Here is an 18649-nt window from a genome sequence, read left to right as displayed (position 1 = left end):
CCGCTCTTAAATCTCTCTCCTTGGTCCCTCCCGCTGCTGACCCTCTCGGATCCTCCTAACCACTTCTCCGCATGGCCTACCTGCAGATTGCCACCGCCTCATTTTTCTCCCTTGCTCACTGCCAATGCCCGCTCTCTGGATGTCTCATTAAAGGCGCTCTATCTAATGAGATTACGCCTTGGGGATTAATGGTGTGGCTAATTGATAGACACGCCGCCAGAGAGGATTTAAATCCCTTTAAATCCCCAGTGGGTTTTTTTTGGGCACTTCAGCTGACTAATTGAAATCACAGAAATGGACACAAATAGAGTTCTTGACCCCCCACACACTGCTACAGCATTGCCTCTGCTCAGATCCAAGAATTAGTCTCATTTGTGGGTGATTTAAAAAAAAAAAAAGAGCTACCACGGAGGTCAAAATTACAAAGACAATATTATAAAAGTGTATTCTTATTGACAGAAAAACAATTGTTTTTCTATGTTACCAGTGACTAATAAATGATTCTAACAGTAATGTTTTTTTTTAATTTCAGAATTTTTTAAAATAAACCGGTGCGCCTTATAGTGCAGAAAATGTTAAAAAGAAAATGTTTTGAACACAGGAAAATTTCTATTGCGAATTATTACAATTTTGCCCCAAATCTCCTCTCACCTCATTTTCGCGGACTCAGTCTCTCGAGACGTCTCGTCTCATGGGACGTCTCTCTTATCGAAAGACTTTAGAAGCCAGCTTGCAAAACAATTCAACAGAAAAGCGAGCAAAAGAAAGAACGTCAAACGTCATCAATACAATGTACGTTACAGTACTTTTATTTTCTCAGTGTCTTTATACAGAGTATATTTATACAGTTTCTGTTGACTATTTCCACATTCTCACCACATACTAACAAGTGATTTGAATAAAACTTGAAAAAAAAATCATGCACCTTTTCAATATTGTCGTCGGACTGTAAAAAACGGGAATGTTAAAGGTGTCACTAATGTCTGAGGCCTCGAGCGCGAGTCTTTGAAGGTCCCCGCTTTCTTCGGATCATGCCAATAGAAGCTTTACACCGCGGAGAGAGCAACACGACGACCGTACAGGGCAGGCAAGCATCTCAACATCAAGGTTCCCTCAATTTTGGAGTCCACAGAGCAAAGGCAGGCATTCTCCAGCGATTTACAAATCCTAAATGAGTAGAAAAAGGACGTCATACCGTACCGGGTTAGTCCCTGTAATTGCGGCAACCTGTTTGTGACCCCTCGGAGAAGTTTGCCCTCGCTAATTTGGCTCCCGGACTGCGCTGAAGGTGGAGGGGGAGGGAGGGGGCGGGGGCGGATGCATGACAGGCAAGGTTGGCTCGAGGGCCGAAGGAGAGGCGACGACAGGAAAAAAAAAATCCCCAACCCTTCCCTGTACTGCATGAATGGCGAGCGATCCTGAGATAGCAGGAGTCCGATACAAAAAAATCACACCACAAAAGGCACTTTATAAAATGACAGTGCTTCTGTTCTAAGGAAATTCAAGTCGAGAGAGTCACGGGAGCCGTCTCCGCCCCCGGAAACATTCTCTTCAGCGTGAGACTAAAGCAAGACATGGTATTCTTTTAAACAATCGATCCGAGCTTAAGTTCAGTTAAGAGCGCCTCTCACGACCGCCTTGATTTGTCCCCGGGGAGTTCGGGGTCCAGCACGGTGAGAGAACAACGATACCGAAAAGAACGACAAAAAAAAGAAGAACAATACCCAACAAATTTGCCATTGAAAAGAATAAAGCCAAAATACAGTTGCAATGGAATTCATATTTCCAAAGTTGCAGTGAGCAAACACAGCCCATGTAAGGGTCCGCTCCTCACATGTCCACCACGGAACCTGGGTCGCGTCCCCGGCGTCCCTCCCCGCCCGCCTCCACCCCTCCTCGGCTCTCAGGCGTCGTCCCCTCCCCCGTAGAGGTCGGCCAGCTTCTTGAAGCGGGGGCCCCAGTCGTTGAGGTAGTCGTAGTCCTGGTCGCCCGAGCTGGTGGAGTTGAGCGAGCTGACCGAGCCGGCCGTCGAACCGTTGCCCTCGTAGTCGAACACCAGCAGGGAGTCGTAGGGGGGCGCCGTCGGGTCGTTGTCTGCTGCCCGGAGACCCTGGAGACACCGCGGGAAGAGCTTGAGATTGATTTTTCACTTCTTTTTCAAACTTGACGCTAATTCTTCGGCAAGAGCGGACGTAATTGTATTTGTCCACGTGACTTTATTGCAAATCTTATTTTCGGAGAACGTACCCTCTTCGTTTGGGTCCGCTTTTTTTTCCGATCTCGGATCAGGACACCCCTGAATTCATTGTTATTGTCAGACTTTGTCATTGTAATCCGCCTACGGATTCAAATTTTTAGCTTGTTTTGACTTTTGTTTTAAGATTGCCATCGGGGAAAAAGGGAAATATGGTTCTCATTAAGATGAGGCGCTCATTCGAATGAGAAAGTTTCTAACTTGATTTCGATCGTTTTTGATCTCCTCCGGGCTCAGGGTCATAGGTCAGAGAGCTGACGTCTGAGGTTGCTAGAGGTGTTCCAAATTTTTTTGCGGCAAGAGCAATATCTGGCGACCTCGTAGTTACCTCTGGTGACCTTGAAGAAAATTTGGAGAAGTTCAAATGAGCCGTTACCTTTGCGGGTGCTTGCCAATGTTGGCCCCCCTCAATGGGATGAGTGCTTAACGAGTTTCTCTTCTTAGCGAGAAACGTTCTCAAACTAAATCCAAACGCGAGTTTCTCTTCGTAGCGAGAAACGTTCAAGCGAAATCTGAACTTTCTAAAGCTAACGAGAACGTTTCTCAAGCTGACGAGAAAGTTTCTCGAGTGAAATAGAATTTTCTAAAGATGACGAAGTTCCTCAAGCTAACGAGAGTTTTTCAAGCTAACGAGAAAGTTTTTCAAGCTCACAAGAACGTTTCTCGCTCTAATGAACGTTTCCCACCCTAACAAGAACATTTCTTATCCAAAAGAAAAAGGTTTTCATTATAATGACAGTTTCTCATTCTTATGAGAAAGTTTCTCAGCATAATGTGATAATTTCTCAAACAAAATAGAAACTTTTTCAAGCTAAACAGAAACTTACAAGGCATCGGAAAAATTTCACAAGCTAACGAGAAAGTTTCTCGGGCTAGCAAGAACGTTTCTCAGGCTAACAAAAAAGTTTCTTCTCATTGTAATGAAAGTTTTACACCCCAAAAAAAACAATTCTTATCTAAACAAAAAAAGTTTAATTCCCTTTTCTCATTGTAATGAGTAATTCACATTAGAAAGTTTCTCATTATGAGAACATTTTTCAATCTAACAAGAAACTTTCAAGCTAATAACATTTTCTAAAGATACGAGAAAGTTTCTCAAGCTAACGAGAAAGATACTCGTTCTAAGCTAACAAGAATGTATCTCATTCTCATTCTAATGAAATGTTACCATCTTAAGGAGAAAGTTTCTTATCCTAACGAAAAAAATAACTTTTTATTCTAATGAGAGAGTCTCTCATTCTAATGAGAAAGTTTCACATCATGAGAAAGCTTCTGGAAGCTAGCTCATTCTAACAAGAAAACTGTCATCGGAATAGCTATGTTTCTTGCTTGAAAGAGAATGTGTTTTGCTAGCATGAGAAAGGTGAGAACCTTCTATTTAGAACGAGAAAGGTAAAAGTTTTCAGATGACTGACCTTCCTTCTGAATGGAAGTACAGAAATACTGAAATAAATACTTACAATGAACAGACATGAAAACTACTTTTCACTATAACTTAATGTTGTACATTTCTTGAAATAGAAGAAAAAAAAATACTATCTCTTGTGAGTCATACATCATGAATGAAATCTCCAATATCTCCGGGGTGGGGCAGACTTGGTCTAACTGGGTACTGCGACTCGGGGATGACGGGCCTCTCGTCCACTCTGCGTACTCCCACCGGTTTGTTGATGATGTGGTCCAAAGACTCGGGCTGCTGGAGCTGGCTCAGGTCGTAGTCCTGGATAAAGAAACGTGGAGAGAAACATGCAAAACTTGCATCAAACTGCCTTAACGAATCCGTCTCGTGTAAAAATTGGCCTGTAATGAACAGAAAAGTGATGACCAATCTTTGCAGTTTAACTCTCAGATATGATACACCATCATGTTTACTATCCCACGTTTGAGGGAGAGTGCAATTACTAATGCCTACTGGATGGCATTATCATGCTTTACACCACAGGTGTCAAACTCAAGGCCCAAGGGCCAGATGCGGCCTGCCAGATCATTTTATGTGGCCCGCGAAATCCTGATCAAACTTCAAGTTTCTGGTTAAAATACTAAATTTGCAAGTTGTCCTCAACATTTAAAAAATTGGGGGTAAAAATAACAAGCATTTTGTGTTCCAAATATCTCTTTTGAACAGTTTTTACCAGGCTCTTATTTCAAAACTAGCTGGAAGGGTGACAAACACACCTAAAATTGATTTGATTTCACAATCATACCGGCCCTCTAACAAAAATTATAACTACAATTGCGGCCCCCGAAAAATATGAGTTAGACACCCCCGCTTTACACGATGCTCAAATGCTGGATGCCAGTTCTCACTAAGTGCCTGCTCTACCTTAGAAGACAATTTCATTTACACTTATCTGAATTTGTCTCAATTTCACCATTGCGCACACTACAATAAAACATAGAATTGCTGAGGTTCAATTTAAAAAAAAAAAAAAAAAAAAAACCCTTCTTAGTTATGGAATGAAAAACTTCTATCTTGCATTTCCTGCCCAAGAGCCAGAGAAAGAATGCCAATATGGGTGCAGGCCCATTGCTTGCTTGAAAGCGTGACCGTCTGCAATGGAAACACATCCCAGAATGCTCTCTTACATTTCAAATACAGTAATATTGTAATGTAACAAATTACTTTGAAATGACAGCAATACGTAATATACAATGCATTGCAGTTTTGAATTAACCTGCCCACTGTTATTCCAGTTTTCTTTCAGCCTTCACGTGCTTTCTGTAGTAGACATATATGCATATAAGGAGAAAAAAAACGAAATTCTCGACCAGCAGCCTATACTTTAGCTCACATTTATCTTGCAATGAGAAAAAAAGCATTCTCTGCTCTCCACAAACTAAACATGCAATCTCGCTGACCTCAATTTGCCAAGTCTTGTTGTCTTCAACACCACCGGGGAGTTCCCCGCCGCTTTTATTCGGGAACTTAATGGGAGTTTTGTGTTCATCGTGTCAATGTTGCCCGATAACAGCTTTTTTGGATTCTGGCTTCACGACATACCTGATCTTCCTCTCCTCCCCCTTCCTCGTCATATTTGAGGATATTGTCTCTGACGTCGTCTTCGGGGTCGATCAGCAGAGGCTTTGCTTGCTTCTCTTTTTCTCTGCGCTTCATCCACACCACAAACAAGAGAACCATGCCTACAAGGAATAGACAGCCAAACATCAGAACATCTTAGATAGCACGCTGATCAAAAATAAATGGGATGTTGCTCATGTTCCTCCATGTTTGAGATACGTGGTACTGTCTTTTTTTTGGTGCATGTGTCAGGGCTTTTTTTTTCCAGGCTTATGCTATGCATTTTTTGGCGCATGAACGAAGACTCGTTTGTTATTATTTTTCTGTGTGTAAACTCATATTCCCCACATTTTTTTCACGTGAGACAGACTTATTAAAAAAAAAATCACGAATGCTTTCATCATGTCGTCATTAATGGGGAATTATATCCTTCTTAGACCCAGCCTATTCATTTGTGTCCATCGTACTGGACATTGGCTTCTGGTCTAAATGGTTTGACTCATCGGAGACACCCTACTGCCTCCTAGTTTGCTCAGCAAAGGACGTCCTAGCTTTTCCAATGATGTCCTGTGTTTTGTTGGGATGCAATTGACTTTGTCTTGTAGAGACAAAATGGACACAACTGGACACAAATGAATGGGCCGGGTCTCGAGGGGATATGTAAACGCAATTCTGAGGAAGTCATTTTTTTCCGTAATATTAAGGATGCAGCCAGGCACAGTGCTGGGGCGTTGGTGCCCTCAGGTTGCGTTTTTTTCAGTCTCGCTTGAATAAAGTGTAATTGCACACCCACTACAGTAGGTGACAGTGGCACACTCATTGTCAGACAGTGCTCAAAGGAGGATTATGCTAATTTATAGTAGCGGCGGAGAGTATTATCTTCCTCTTAGGGGGCGGTTAAACCCGGAACGTAAAATAAGCGAGAGGCACCGACTCACTGAGTAGAACAATGATACAGATGAGTATGGCGATGATGGCCCCTGTGCCGAGGCCGGCGGCCGCGACGGCCCCCGTGGCGCTGCAGTCCCCGTTGTCGTCGCAGGGACACACTTTGATTCTGATCAAGGAGCGGTTGGACAGCTGAGGGTTCCCCGAGTCGGACACGGTAATGGGGATCTCGTAGACGCCGGCCTCCAAGTAAGGAATCCGTAACCTCAGCTGAGCATGGTCACCTGGGGAGAGTTTGTGAGGAGACAAAGTCAAGATGGAGATATCTTCATGTATGTCCAAGCACTGGCCGGTCCACCCGGTCACTTCTTTTTCTCGTCATGTTTGTCGTATGAAATAGCTCGAGACCTAACAGCTTCCATCACGTGACTCACAGCCACATGGAGACATGAGTCCCAGTGGGAGAAGAATTCAAGTATGTGATCAGATTTGTCCTCAAGGCAACTGTTGTGATACATCCATCTAGCTGGATTAGTTGACAGATGGGTTACTCGGGGGACAAGGAGATGTGAATAGATCTCGTTTGTCACAAATGATAGATCATATGTCAACACAGGATGAAACCTGGATCTCTCACTGTGCGACATTTTGGCAAGGTTTTACTCGGCCAATTCAAAGCAAATCTGCCACAAGTTGTTTCATTTCCAAATTTTTTGGAGAGTGGACCCCCGAGTTACAGCGTCCCTAGATTATGTTTTTTTCATGTTGTGATGTGGAATACTGAGTGTTTCGTACCTTCTTTACGGTATTTTCCCGGCTTTGGGACAAAAACAACTGTCATGACCCTAGGGGGTTGGCTGCATTTGTGTTGTTTCGTCTCCATCTGCAGGAGTTTTTAGGTAATTGCACTTATTTTTTGCTGTCAAACTGCGTCCCTGCAACGCGTGACTATAATGCTGGTCATATTAATTTGTCGAAAAGCCCTAAAAGTCTGACATGCCAAATAGCTCCTCCCATTTAACATCTGGACGTCATCTCCGATCTCCTCGTCAATTGTTCAAACATCCTCGTTACTCTTCCTAAGGCAGTCATCTTCGGACCCGTCCAATTTGTTTGAAATGTCGCTCTTCGGAGATGATTTGCTGATCGTCTTACTTGGGCTGTTCTTTGCCCAAGTGATGACTGTTGTGAGATCAGAGCGTTTCGCCCCCCTGCTGCCGACATCCACGCCGGCTTGTTCAGTCACATGTTCGCGGGCCAAAGACAGTCAAGCCGTCTTTTCCTTTTCATAATGCGTCAAATTCCATCTAAAAATGACCTATGCAGCCTTGTTGACAACAAGGAGGTAATTTGGTGACACTTGACGAAAGTGCATATTTGCGATGTTCTGTGAAAACACGCTAAAACGGATGCATACTATTTCAATTTAGAGGTGTGTATATATAACCATTTTAAGCTTTGTAATGACATTTTACTTATTTTGCATTCAAATTAATGTTATTCTAACGCATACTGTTTGTGCGGTTATAAGTCTTGAGCGTGATCTTACCGCTGAGTCTGGTGATGGTCCAATTGCGGCGCAAACTCAGAGGGTAGGTAGGTAGCTCAAAACCAAACGGCCCCACGTTCGGATCTGAATCAGCGTCGGAAGCCGTGATATTGATCCTGGAGTTGGGACGTGCCCGCTGACAAGCTTGGGCCTCCTGGGGTATCAGCACTGGCGGGTTGTCATTGACGTCGATCAGATAGATCTGGAGCGTTCCTGTCCCGCTGGCTTGAGGTGAACCTGGACAGAGGAAAGAGAGGCGAGTAGCATCAGCAAATGAGGAAGTAGAGATCGACAGATATGCTTTTTTCCAGGGCCAATATTGATATTAGGTCGACACGGGGGCTAATAACCGATATTTAAAGCAGATATTCATTTCAAGAAATATTTATTGTTGTAAAAATATATATTTTTTAAATAATACAATCCCCACCCCTTCATTTAAATTGCTTGGCATCTCTCAGTCAGCACGGAAAACCTCTCCTGTGGTTAAAAACAATCTAATCTTTAAGTTACCGTTCATCGGATGTATCCTTAATTTTTGGGGGAAAAAACCTGTGTCTGGGTAATTACGGTAATAAAAAAGGCATAGATGGCGGATATCGGCCATGATAATTGGCCCGGCCGATAATCACTCGGTCCACTCGGGGAAAGAAAACACTCGGAGTTGGTGAGCTAATTCTGTGCAGACAAGGGCAAAGTAATAGAGGTGAGATTCAAATACATGCAGATGGAACGAAAAACAAGAGAGGACTTTGAGGCAGTCTGGCAATGGCGCCGTTATCTATATGCAGCACTGCAGGCACACACAAACTTGGAACACAAGCTCTGAGAAGAGCAGCACAAGGATTAGCTCGGGAGAATCATTGTTGTTGAAAGTTTGTGCAGTAGTACCAAAAAAACCCAAAAAAAAAAACAAAAAAAAAACAACATACACTTCTGGAACCTCTAAAGCCAAATGCCCCAAAGTCATACAAATGGGAATTGAACAATTTTCTTTGAAGATGAACTCATTCACGATGGTGACAGGCAAAGATTTGATGCTGCTCTTTATCATTCGATCTTGGAAATAACTTTATTGATGCGCAAACACCTGGAAAAATATTAAAGATAAACTATTAGATATAAAATAAACACAACAACGCAACAAAAAAGGACTATAGTAAGACAATGATATATTGTTTTGGGAGCAAAATCATCATCTCCGACGATGCAATTTTGAGAAAAAACGTTGCTCTGTCACTCATGCTCCTAGAATTAATTACTTTAGCGTCTGTTTGGCAAGGCTGGCTGCTAAGCTAGCTTGCTAACTTTTTATTTTATATATATATATATATATATATATATATATATATATATATATAAATAATCATTTTATCACGGAATCAGATGCACATTAGTTAAGATAGGTTGTACCACATATTCATTAACAGAAGCGAACAGACTGAACCAACGTCTGAATCCATCAGTGCTCACAAACAGAGGCAGTAAGATGTTAAGAATTCTTCAAGCACTCCAGTTTTTATTGTCTACTTACATGTGTTATCTTATTTTGACATATCTGTTTTTGATCTGGAAAGCCGCGCTGTAATTCCTGTTTACGTTCTCCGTTGGCCATTTAGCTTTTAGCGGTGTTCATGTTCATCCTTGTTCACACGGAGGGCCATTAAGATGACATTTATTTTGTTTTCAGAATTTTTTTTCACTTTTTTTTTACCACTCAGATGCTAACTTGGTGCGGCGACGAAGTAAAGGTCTTTTGCCAAAAGGCCTTGGGCCCATTAAGTCTTGTCCCATGTGATTGGACGGGAGCTTTGTCGCGCCCTTTTTGAGCGTCACTTCAGCGGAATACGTGAAAGCAATTTCAGTCAAAGTGGATAATGCAGTCTTGTTGACACTGAGCACTGCAATCAATAGACGAATGACACTTTGAGCTGGAGTTGCGGCGCTTCATTCCTCTACGGGATAACAACACCTGCGTCTTGCTGCTCCATTGTAGCCGTTGAGTTGCTTGTAAACGCTTGTGGTGAATGCATGCTGTTGACATTGACAGTCATTTTATTACGATTTGCTCGTCTCGGGTCCAACGAGACTCAATCCTGACAAGCCGTACACGGCCAGGTTGGCAAAAAAAAAAAAAAAAAAAAAAGCGTCCTTCATGGTATGCAGCTGCAAGAACCAAATAACAAAACCAGGGCTGTCCCTATTGATTTTTTTTTAATATCAAGTAGCCTATGGATTAGTGCATTCTATAATCAAGTAATTCATATCCCCTCAAAAAAGATAATTATTTTATAAAATATTTATGAATAAAAAATGCGATCATTTTTAAAAAAAGTCTTTTTTTTTATGAACTATTAAGGTTGAACGTGAGCTAAAGTGATTGGACACTGATATTTATTCCTTATCTTTGATCAAAACTTGCTTAAGCTAACCGTTAGCAAGTACCATTTGCATTGGGATGCCAGTGATTCCATTTAAGGTCAATGAACATTGACTGGACATAAGTGCTCATTATCTTCGATTCGAAATTTGCCAATGCTAGCCGGTAGCAATGGCAATTGGCATTAGAGCGCTAGTGACTACATTTAAGGTCAACAAACACTGCTACCATCCAGTTCCCAAGAACATAATGTTAGATGTAACATTACACACAATTGTGTCCTTAAAGTCTCTTACAGACGATTATTGAGTTAACTTGCAATGGTTAGTTTCTTGGAGGTCAAAGACTTCCTGTTCTTCTTCATCGTCATCTTCTTCTTGACAAGCAGACTGGGCATGTTTCATGCTTGACTATTCCTTACAGGTTCAAATTTGAATATTTAAAACTGAGCCACTATCCACTTGATTTGTACTGCTGTGCTCATGTGTTTCCGTGTTTTTTTTTTTTTTTTCAATTTAACCTCAGAACTCTATTTATAGTGGTATCTCTATGCGTATGTATTCAACAAATCCACAAGATAGACCTTCTAACATAATCTGTTTTACTTTATTATTGTTATTGTCATTGATGACAATCTGTATACAACGTTTTGCAGAAGTCGCACAAAATTCAGCAATATGTTGCATGTTCCGATTCCTTTGCTCTTAATTTGAAAAGAAAATGTACTATTTGATCAGCAGAAGCTCCTTTAAACCCACATGCATCCCTATAAGTGCCATCGCGTTCTTCCTGTGCTGTATACTGAAAGACTACTGCCGTACTGTTTGAAAGTGCAAGTAGTATATTGTACGTGGCCGTAATAACGCGACTAAAATTGGCCTGGCTAGAGCCTCCTTTGGGTATCACGAATAATGTGAGCGTAATCAAGTAATTCTGTTTACGTGCAATGCCCTAATTGGGTACAATCGGGAATAGTGTTTTAAACACAGGCATGCTCAAGCTCATTTTCATCTCGGGCCACATTGTTGTTACGGTTTTCATCTGCGGACTTTTATGACTGCGAGAAACATGCCACGGTGCGGAATTCACTCATTTTATTATTACACATACACAAATACACCTGGGTTTGATCGTTTCATGTATATTGCCAACACACTGAATTTTAAGTCATGGAAAATAGTGATAAGCGAATATTGTAGTGTACAATTAGTTTATCTTAAAAAGGAACTTCGGGAAAAATGAACAGTGATCATATCGATCCGACATCGTCATTCGCACTTACCAGACTTACCATTGTCGAAGGCCAGAAAAGTGGCCTCGTAGATGTTGTTTTTGACGTACATGGACTCTCGGTCAAGCAGGGCCATTGTGGTGATCTGACCGTTGGTCCTGTTGATCCTCAGCCAGTTAGCGGGATCCGACAGCTTCGAGTACCTTGGCACACAGAGTCGTCGTTAATTCGACGATACAATCCGAAATACCCTCCAGGTTGGTTGGTACCTTACGAAAAGAGCGGCCACATGGAGAGATGAACATATGTTTGCCAAGCATACTGCGGCGGTTAATTAGCATAGAAACATGAACGCATCATGCAAAACATAACAGCGCTCTCGACTTGACTGCTTTTCATACCCACGAGGAAAAAGTGCAACTTTCGTCATCGCCGATGTGACAGTCAGCAGAGCTGAAACTGACAAGTCCAATTACAGACGACATATCCAATTAACAGCTGACTTAAGCACTCAAAGTGGCGACTCTCTTACGGTATTGGGGAGAAATCCTAAACATGGACAAGTGTTGTCAGGAGAAAGAAGTACCGAGATAGTTTCGGTTACCACCATATTGACATTGTGAATTTTTTTTTTTTTTTTTTTTAAAGAAGAAACAATATGTAACTTATTCACACTTAGCTTGGAGGAGAGTATGTGACTCAAAGTTGACCGCCACTAAATAGTAGAGATCGGTGAGGACCATATCGCTATTGGGCTAATACGATACCATCGGTATAGGGGTAATATCGGGTTGGGGTTAGGGTTCAAGGTATATGTACTTGTGCTGAAAGTCGAGACTAGGATTGTCCACTCACCTTGGTGCAGGTTTTCAATCACAAACCAGAAATGAAAAATTAGAAGAATAGAAAATTGACATAATTTAACAAAATTTCAGAACAAAATTTAATTCGAATTTTGATGATTGGCTTAGCATGGACTCCCATTATACAAAAGTCTAAATACTCTATGACAGAAAAGATAACTATTTTCAATTTCATCAATAGGAATAAATAAATAAATATACAGCGTATTTACATTTGCTATTATTTTATTTTTACATTTTTTGTACATATCACAAAATGTATGAATAGGGCCGATGCCACTGCACATTTTAAGGGGTTGAAAGTAAATATATATTTATATTTGACAACGTTATGACTCTAAGTCAGCCCAAGTTGGGTGATAATAAGGCCAGGCTAGTGAAAAATCCCCGGACGTCAAGGGGTTAATAGCGTGACCTGATCAAGTTTCTAACATTTGATACAAAATCGACTTCGATTTTGGACTGTAGGCTGAAATATTGGTATCGTATTGGAAAAGGGGTGGAAATTAAAACATTTTCAAAAAGTGATAAATATTCTAATAATATACGTATCTAAACTGTATATAGAACCCTTGGTTTCAGCCTTACTTCCAACATTAAAAATCGACTTCAAATTTAGACGATATGTCACAGTGAGTGATCGAAACCCTATTAAAGGGAAAAGCAGCTGGCTAATCGCCTAAAACATCGTTTGAAAAAGCAAATTCTTTCAACAGGGGAAAACCCAAAACAAACGGCAGAAAATCAGAAAGTCGATCTGGCTCCTTTCCCAATCATCAACTCCGCACCATCTCGGTGTTTGCGGGACTATTTTTGAGCGTTTCAGAGGCTTTTGTGTGTGCAGAGGTTCAGGCGAGGTCAGTCGGAGCGCGAGCGGCGGCAGCGGTAGAAACCATCTCGCTGTCTAAGCGCGAGTCGAGCATCTGCTGGCAAACGGCGCCCCTGAGCTCCTATCAATAACACAAGCGCACTGATGGAGCAGTAAAAGGCAAAAGAAAAAACGGACTGAAACAGAGGGTTGATTCTCTCGCCGGCAAGAGCTTGAGCCACATGTCTTCGCGAGACTCAACCTGTCCATTTGTGTCTTATAGTCTGCCGTGTACGCTACCGCTCGCAGGTAATTGTGTTTCTCATGCTTTTTCTTGTTTAAAGGAGAAACCGTTGCCCGTTGGAATGTGTTTTCTTGTTACAATGAGTAACTTTCTTATTAGGCCATGAATCTTATCAGTGAGAAAATCACTCATTATAATGAGAAACATTAGACTGAGAAAATCTTCTTTTCTTATGCTGACGAGAAACAACTGTTCAAATGAGATACTTGTTCTAGTGGCAGTTATCAAGTTAGAATGAGAAACATTCTTATTATTCATTTGAATGAGAAACTTATATTTTCGCTTGCTAACAATAAACTTGTTCAAATGAGAAACTGACCCATTGTAATGACTTTTCTCATTAGATTGAGGAACGTTCTTATTAGGGCATGAAACTTTCTCATCAAAATGAGGAAATTCCTCAAAATGAGAAACACTAGAATGAGAAACTTATTTTCTTATGCGAACAAGAAACATTCTTATTCAAACGAGAAACCTACTCATGCCAGTTTTCACGTTGGAATGAGAAACTTTGTTCGAATGTGAACCTTTCACATTGTATTTAGCAACCTCATTAGAGAGACACTTTTTTTGTGAGGATGATAACATATAATTATGTTATGCTAACAAGAAACCTCATTCAATTGAGACACCTTCTTGTTCTAATGAGTTTTTACATTAGAATGAGAAACTTTTCATTAGTACAAAAAACTTTGTTTACAGTAGTTGAGAAAACTCGGTACAATGAAAAACCTCGTTACAATGAGAAACTTTCTTGTTATAGTGAAAGTGCCTATGTTGCTCATTAGGATGAAAAATTTTCTCAACTGGATGGAATCTCATTCCATGGAGGCCCATATGTCACTCCCCCATGTAAAAAATTCATATAAAACGTATCGTCACAGAAAAAAAAAACCTGCTCTGAAAAAACTGCTTAAAACTAACTGAATTTAAAACAAAACAAAATAAAACCATGAAACATAAAAACATAGACTATAGGCAGTATAGATTGGGTCTCAGTAGGATCTAAGATTTGTAGACTCTTCTATACAAGCAATGTTGTATTCATTTAAATTTTTTTTTTTTTTTTTTTGTCAGTGTCCCTGAGGAATTTGCTAATCGTATGCGCTGGGTCGTCTTTCCACGGGGTTTGTCGGTGGAAGAGGTCGTCTGACTGACATTAAGAAAAATCGATGCCTCACAGTGGCACTCACTCGAGAGCGGAATGAAGCCGCCGGGCGTTTCGGGGCACGTGGGAGTGTCTGCCATATTGGGTCGATGCCTGGGTGGCACAAAGCCTGCTGCGTGTCGGCCACATTAAGACGGATGAAGAATACAAACAATTAGGAGGACGAGGGGAGGACGGGGGACCCGAGCGGGCGGGGCGGACAGTGTCTCACTCGTTATACGCTGACCTCTTCGCACCGCTCTGGACAACTGGGAGCTAACGCTGGCGTAAAGTCTGCGCTTGGAGGCCCCGTTGAGAATGACGTCGTGGAAGAAGGATAAACTTTGGTGAAAATTAATAGGGGAGTTTGAAGTCATATTTAGTTATGGTAACTAGCAGAGGTGGACAGCTTAGATTTTTTCGCTGGTCCGACATTCGTCAGCTGTCAGTGCCCTGCCCCCCCTTAAGTCTAAATTGCATCTGCCACATACAGTACAAGTAAATCAAAGTATCCCTGAATTGAATTGACTAAAAATCGCCTTTAATTAGGGAATAAAAAAATAAAAACTTCTATCTTGCATGTCCTGGCCAAGAGCCAATCAGAAAAAAAATGTAAATTTGATCCTTAACCATTGTTTACTTGAAAGAGTGACCTCCTTGCAGGGGAAATCCCAGAATTCTCTGATCAGTAGGCAATTTCTTTATGAAACTCATATTTAAAAAGCAAAATAATACAAACAAATGTCACTTAATTCTAAACATTACTGTTAACTTTTGGCTGGCGAGATTGTGTACAGTATGCAATTTGGTTCATGAAACCATGACTCGGAAAGGGAGCACATAAAGAAATTTCCAGTAAAGTAATTATTCTCACGCTGACTGAAGTGTCAAACAAACATGCAATCCATTATGTAGCGTTCCCAGGATCAAGTCAATACCAAACTAGAATTCTGGAAACCTAATGGGCCCTTTTATCCAGAGCATATATCCATGTCTTTATTTGGGGATTTCTAGGACTCTGGTTGTCCATGTACAAAAAAAAAAAAATCACTCGAACTAGCGCCTGGCAAAAAATGTTTTGCATTTATACTATAATGCTTTAATAGTAAAACGTGTGTGGAATAGTTGTATTTCACTTCATGTCATTTAGTAAATACCTGACAATCTGATGGACGAAGTGGTCCGGGTCTTGAGCGGAAAACACAGTCAGGGTCGTCCCTGCCGGAACCCCCTCTTCAAAGCGGATCATTTTGGGGTTAACGGGAAAGACGGGAGGCTCGTTGACATCCTGGACGGAGATGGTGACGCCGGCTGTGGACTGAAGCGATGACTGGATGCCGCTGGCCAAGTGGGCTTGGTTGGACACCACCACGGTTAGCATGAAGGCCCGGTTCATCTCAAAGTCCACTGGCTAGAGAGGAAAGAAAAGGTTCAAGAAAGCTAAATGAAAGTGAAGTGAGGAAAATCAGTGTCATCCCATAAAAGACTTATTGTTCAATATCAGTTACTAGCTTATCATATCTTATTTCGGCTCTCTGTTGATTTATTGATCGATACAGACGGATCCATTTATCCAGCTATCTTTCTGCTTGCTAGCTAGCTTTCCCTCTGCTTACTGTCTCGCTAGCTCTTTTTTCGCTTGCTAGCTCCCTTAATTTCTCTGTTTGCTATTTCTCGCTCTCTCGCTCTTTCTGTTTGCTAGCTAGCTAGCTCTTTCTCTCTGCTTGTCTACTAGCTAGTTCTTTCTCTCTACTTAAGAGTTGGATGTATTCTAGCTGGCAAGCAGAGAGCATATTAGCTAGCAAGCAGGCTCAAGTGAGCTAGCTCTCTCTTTGCTTACTATCAAGCTATCTTTGCTTGCTAGCTAGATGTCTCTCACTCCCTCGCTCTCTGTGTTTGCCAGCGAGCTAGCGCTTTCTGTACTTGTTTGCAAGCAAGCTAGCTTTTTCTGTTTGCGAGATAGATGTTTGATAGCTATCTAGCTAATGCTCCCATTTTGGTGGCTAGTTAGCCAGGCAGCTTTCTCTGTTTGTCGGCAAGTGCTCTCTCTCTCGCTCTGTTTGCTAGCGAACTAGCTCTTTCTGTGCTTGCTTGCGCTTTCTCGCTGCTTCACGAAGCTTCGTTTGTCCATCACTTACTGTAAGTCGGCAACTCACTTTACTACGTGGTTACTTGGTGTTGATTTAGCCTTGGGGCCAAAATTAACGATTATTTTTATAATCTATTAATTACTGAATCAGATGAATGAAAAACATGTTTTAATTTCCACGCCTTTATTCAGGAACAAGATGTCATTTCAAATTGACATGTCAATGGTTTGGTCCGTAACGGACTAAAAGACACCATCATTTGGCAACTCACCTTTATGACTGTCAGCATGCCCTCATTAGTGACGGGATTTGTGCGAATGGTGAAATGTCCTGAGGGATCCCCGCTAACAATGCGGTACACGGCGTTCCAGTTGGGGCTGTGAGGCTGATCCCGGTCCACCACTGTCAGGTTAGCCACCACCACATTCACCTTGTTCTCAGGCACCTCGCCGGAAAACTGTATACGAGTCATGAGAGTAGAAAAAAAGGGAAAAGGTGTCAAATCCGTGTCCTAAAATTTAGGAAGTAACCCGGGCAACTGCTTGTGAAATTGCAATTTGAAGCAAGTCCCTTCTGAACTAACCGGTGGGAATTTGAGAACGTACGCGCACTTTAATGGCTCTAATTTTCAAATGATAATCCTTGTTCCCTCTTGTGAAGAGGTAAACATGTTTATGGAGAGTGTGTCTGCCAGCTGCTGTCCACTAATGGCTTCATCTTTATGGGACCAAAGTAGCATTTGAGCTATCTAGTTCTTCTTTGCTCTCAATCCTCAACTTTCTCCCTGATTGCGCAGGGACTCAAATTAAAAATGCAGCATCTTTCACAAGCCTCTATTTCACCCTCACCCCAAGCTTTTAGCACAAACAACTAAAAACCTTGCAAGCCAGTTTGGCCGTTCTGTCAGACAGCCAAATGGATGGTTTGCTCTCAGAGGCATACACAATGGCGCTGACTGGAAGTGAGGGCGGCGTCCAAAATGGCTACTCTCTCAACACAAATTTGTAGTTAGTGAGGCAAACACGCTTGCTGTTAATTGCTACAAGGGACCCCGGTCCACTTTGCAAATGGAATTGAAAGTCCTATCGAAGAAAAGAAAATGTGTAAAACCAGAAGTGTGCAGTGAGCCGGCACTGATGGACGGACCGTCGTTTTGCCGACGAACCCACAAAGGATGAAATCATTTTAAAAACGATGGACTAAGCCTGACTGAACAGTATACAGTATTTCGTCTGTCATTTTTATCTGTCATTGTTATCGTTATCTTCTGTGTCACCTGTCACTATTGCGTACGGTATTGTCATCTTACCCCAGAGGTTGCTTTTTTAAATATGATTTGAATGAATAAATCGCTTGCACGTAGTTGATCAAAGCATTATGGGATGCTTGTAGGAGAATGGCATTTAATGGGCATATTGCAAAGTAGCACTCTTAGCCAGGAAATGCAAGATAGAAGATTTCTTTTTTAATTTTTTTTTACATGTCGTGTGCGTGTCAGATGACGTGTGGTCAAATTTGAATTTTGTTTGATGTAATTGTTTCAAAAACTGACTCCAGAGGTTGAAAGCTGTCTCAAACACAATGATGCTCTCTAATGGACGTGATTACTAATTGCAGTCTAGTGCCAGGTTACAGCAAACATGGTGTTGCATGCACGCTAGGCATTGTGGTGTGTATTAAGTGTGTATTACCTAACTAAAATAGCATTTTCTTGGATAAAGTTTTTATATTTGATCTCATTCGATGCCACAGTTTTACACAATAAAGTGGCCGGGGACTTTCTGCTGTACATGTCCTACATCACTGTCACTGGCAACACCGCGGAGCGTTTGTTGATGCGCAACACTACAGTCGACTGCTGTCGTGAGGACTGGCGTTCGAGGCGAGCCGCGCAGATGGCGGACGAGGCGTTTGTGCGAGGAGTCGTGAGCGCTAGCTAGCGCTGACATCTGGGGAGCTCTTATCAGAGCATGCGGCTGGAACTGTCCTGGCATGCGGGGGACGACAGTGAAGCCAAAGGGACCGGGATCACAGCGTGTGATGCTGACACGGCTTTCACTGCCCGCGGCTTCTCATATGGAAAACAACTATCTGTTTTGACTCGCACTCTTCGTAC

The 18649-nt window shown here is 41.8% G+C and overlaps 1 protein-coding gene across 2 annotated transcripts in view; it reads right to left on the bottom strand.

Moving 5' to 3' along the window:
- Positions 1–786: 786 nt before the first annotated feature.
- cdh4 (cadherin 4, type 1, R-cadherin (retinal)) overlaps positions 787–18649 on the bottom strand; it is a 196335-nt gene continuing 178472 nt past the window's right edge. Inside the window, exons 9-16 of one of the 2 annotated variants that reach the window (XM_088423329.1) lie at positions 16805–16990; positions 15601–15854; positions 11373–11524; positions 7711–7947; positions 6212–6445; positions 5256–5395; positions 3810–3974; positions 787–2110 (exon numbers count right to left, since the gene is read on the bottom strand). In XM_088423329.1, coding sequence (XP_088279455.1) covers positions 1904–2110; positions 3810–3974; positions 5256–5395; positions 6212–6445; positions 7711–7947; positions 11373–11524; positions 15601–15854; positions 16805–16990 — 1575 coding nt within the window. In that variant the 3' untranslated portion in view covers positions 787–1903. The remainder of the gene's footprint in view (positions 2111–3809; positions 3975–5255; positions 5396–6211; positions 6446–7710; positions 7948–11372; positions 11525–15600; positions 15855–16804; positions 16991–18649) is intronic. The other variant, XM_088423330.1, reaches the window with a different exon arrangement.

This window comes from Hippichthys cyanospilos, chromosome 9, assembly GCF_059441005.1.
Source record: "Hippichthys cyanospilos isolate Australia breed blue-spotted pipefish chromosome 9, RoL_Hcya_1.0, whole genome shotgun sequence".
Classification (NCBI taxonomy): Eukaryota; Metazoa; Chordata; class Actinopteri; order Syngnathiformes; family Syngnathidae; genus Hippichthys; species Hippichthys cyanospilos.
The sequence above is the reverse complement of the archived record's forward strand: the minus strand, read 5'-3'. Positions and strand labels throughout refer to the sequence as shown.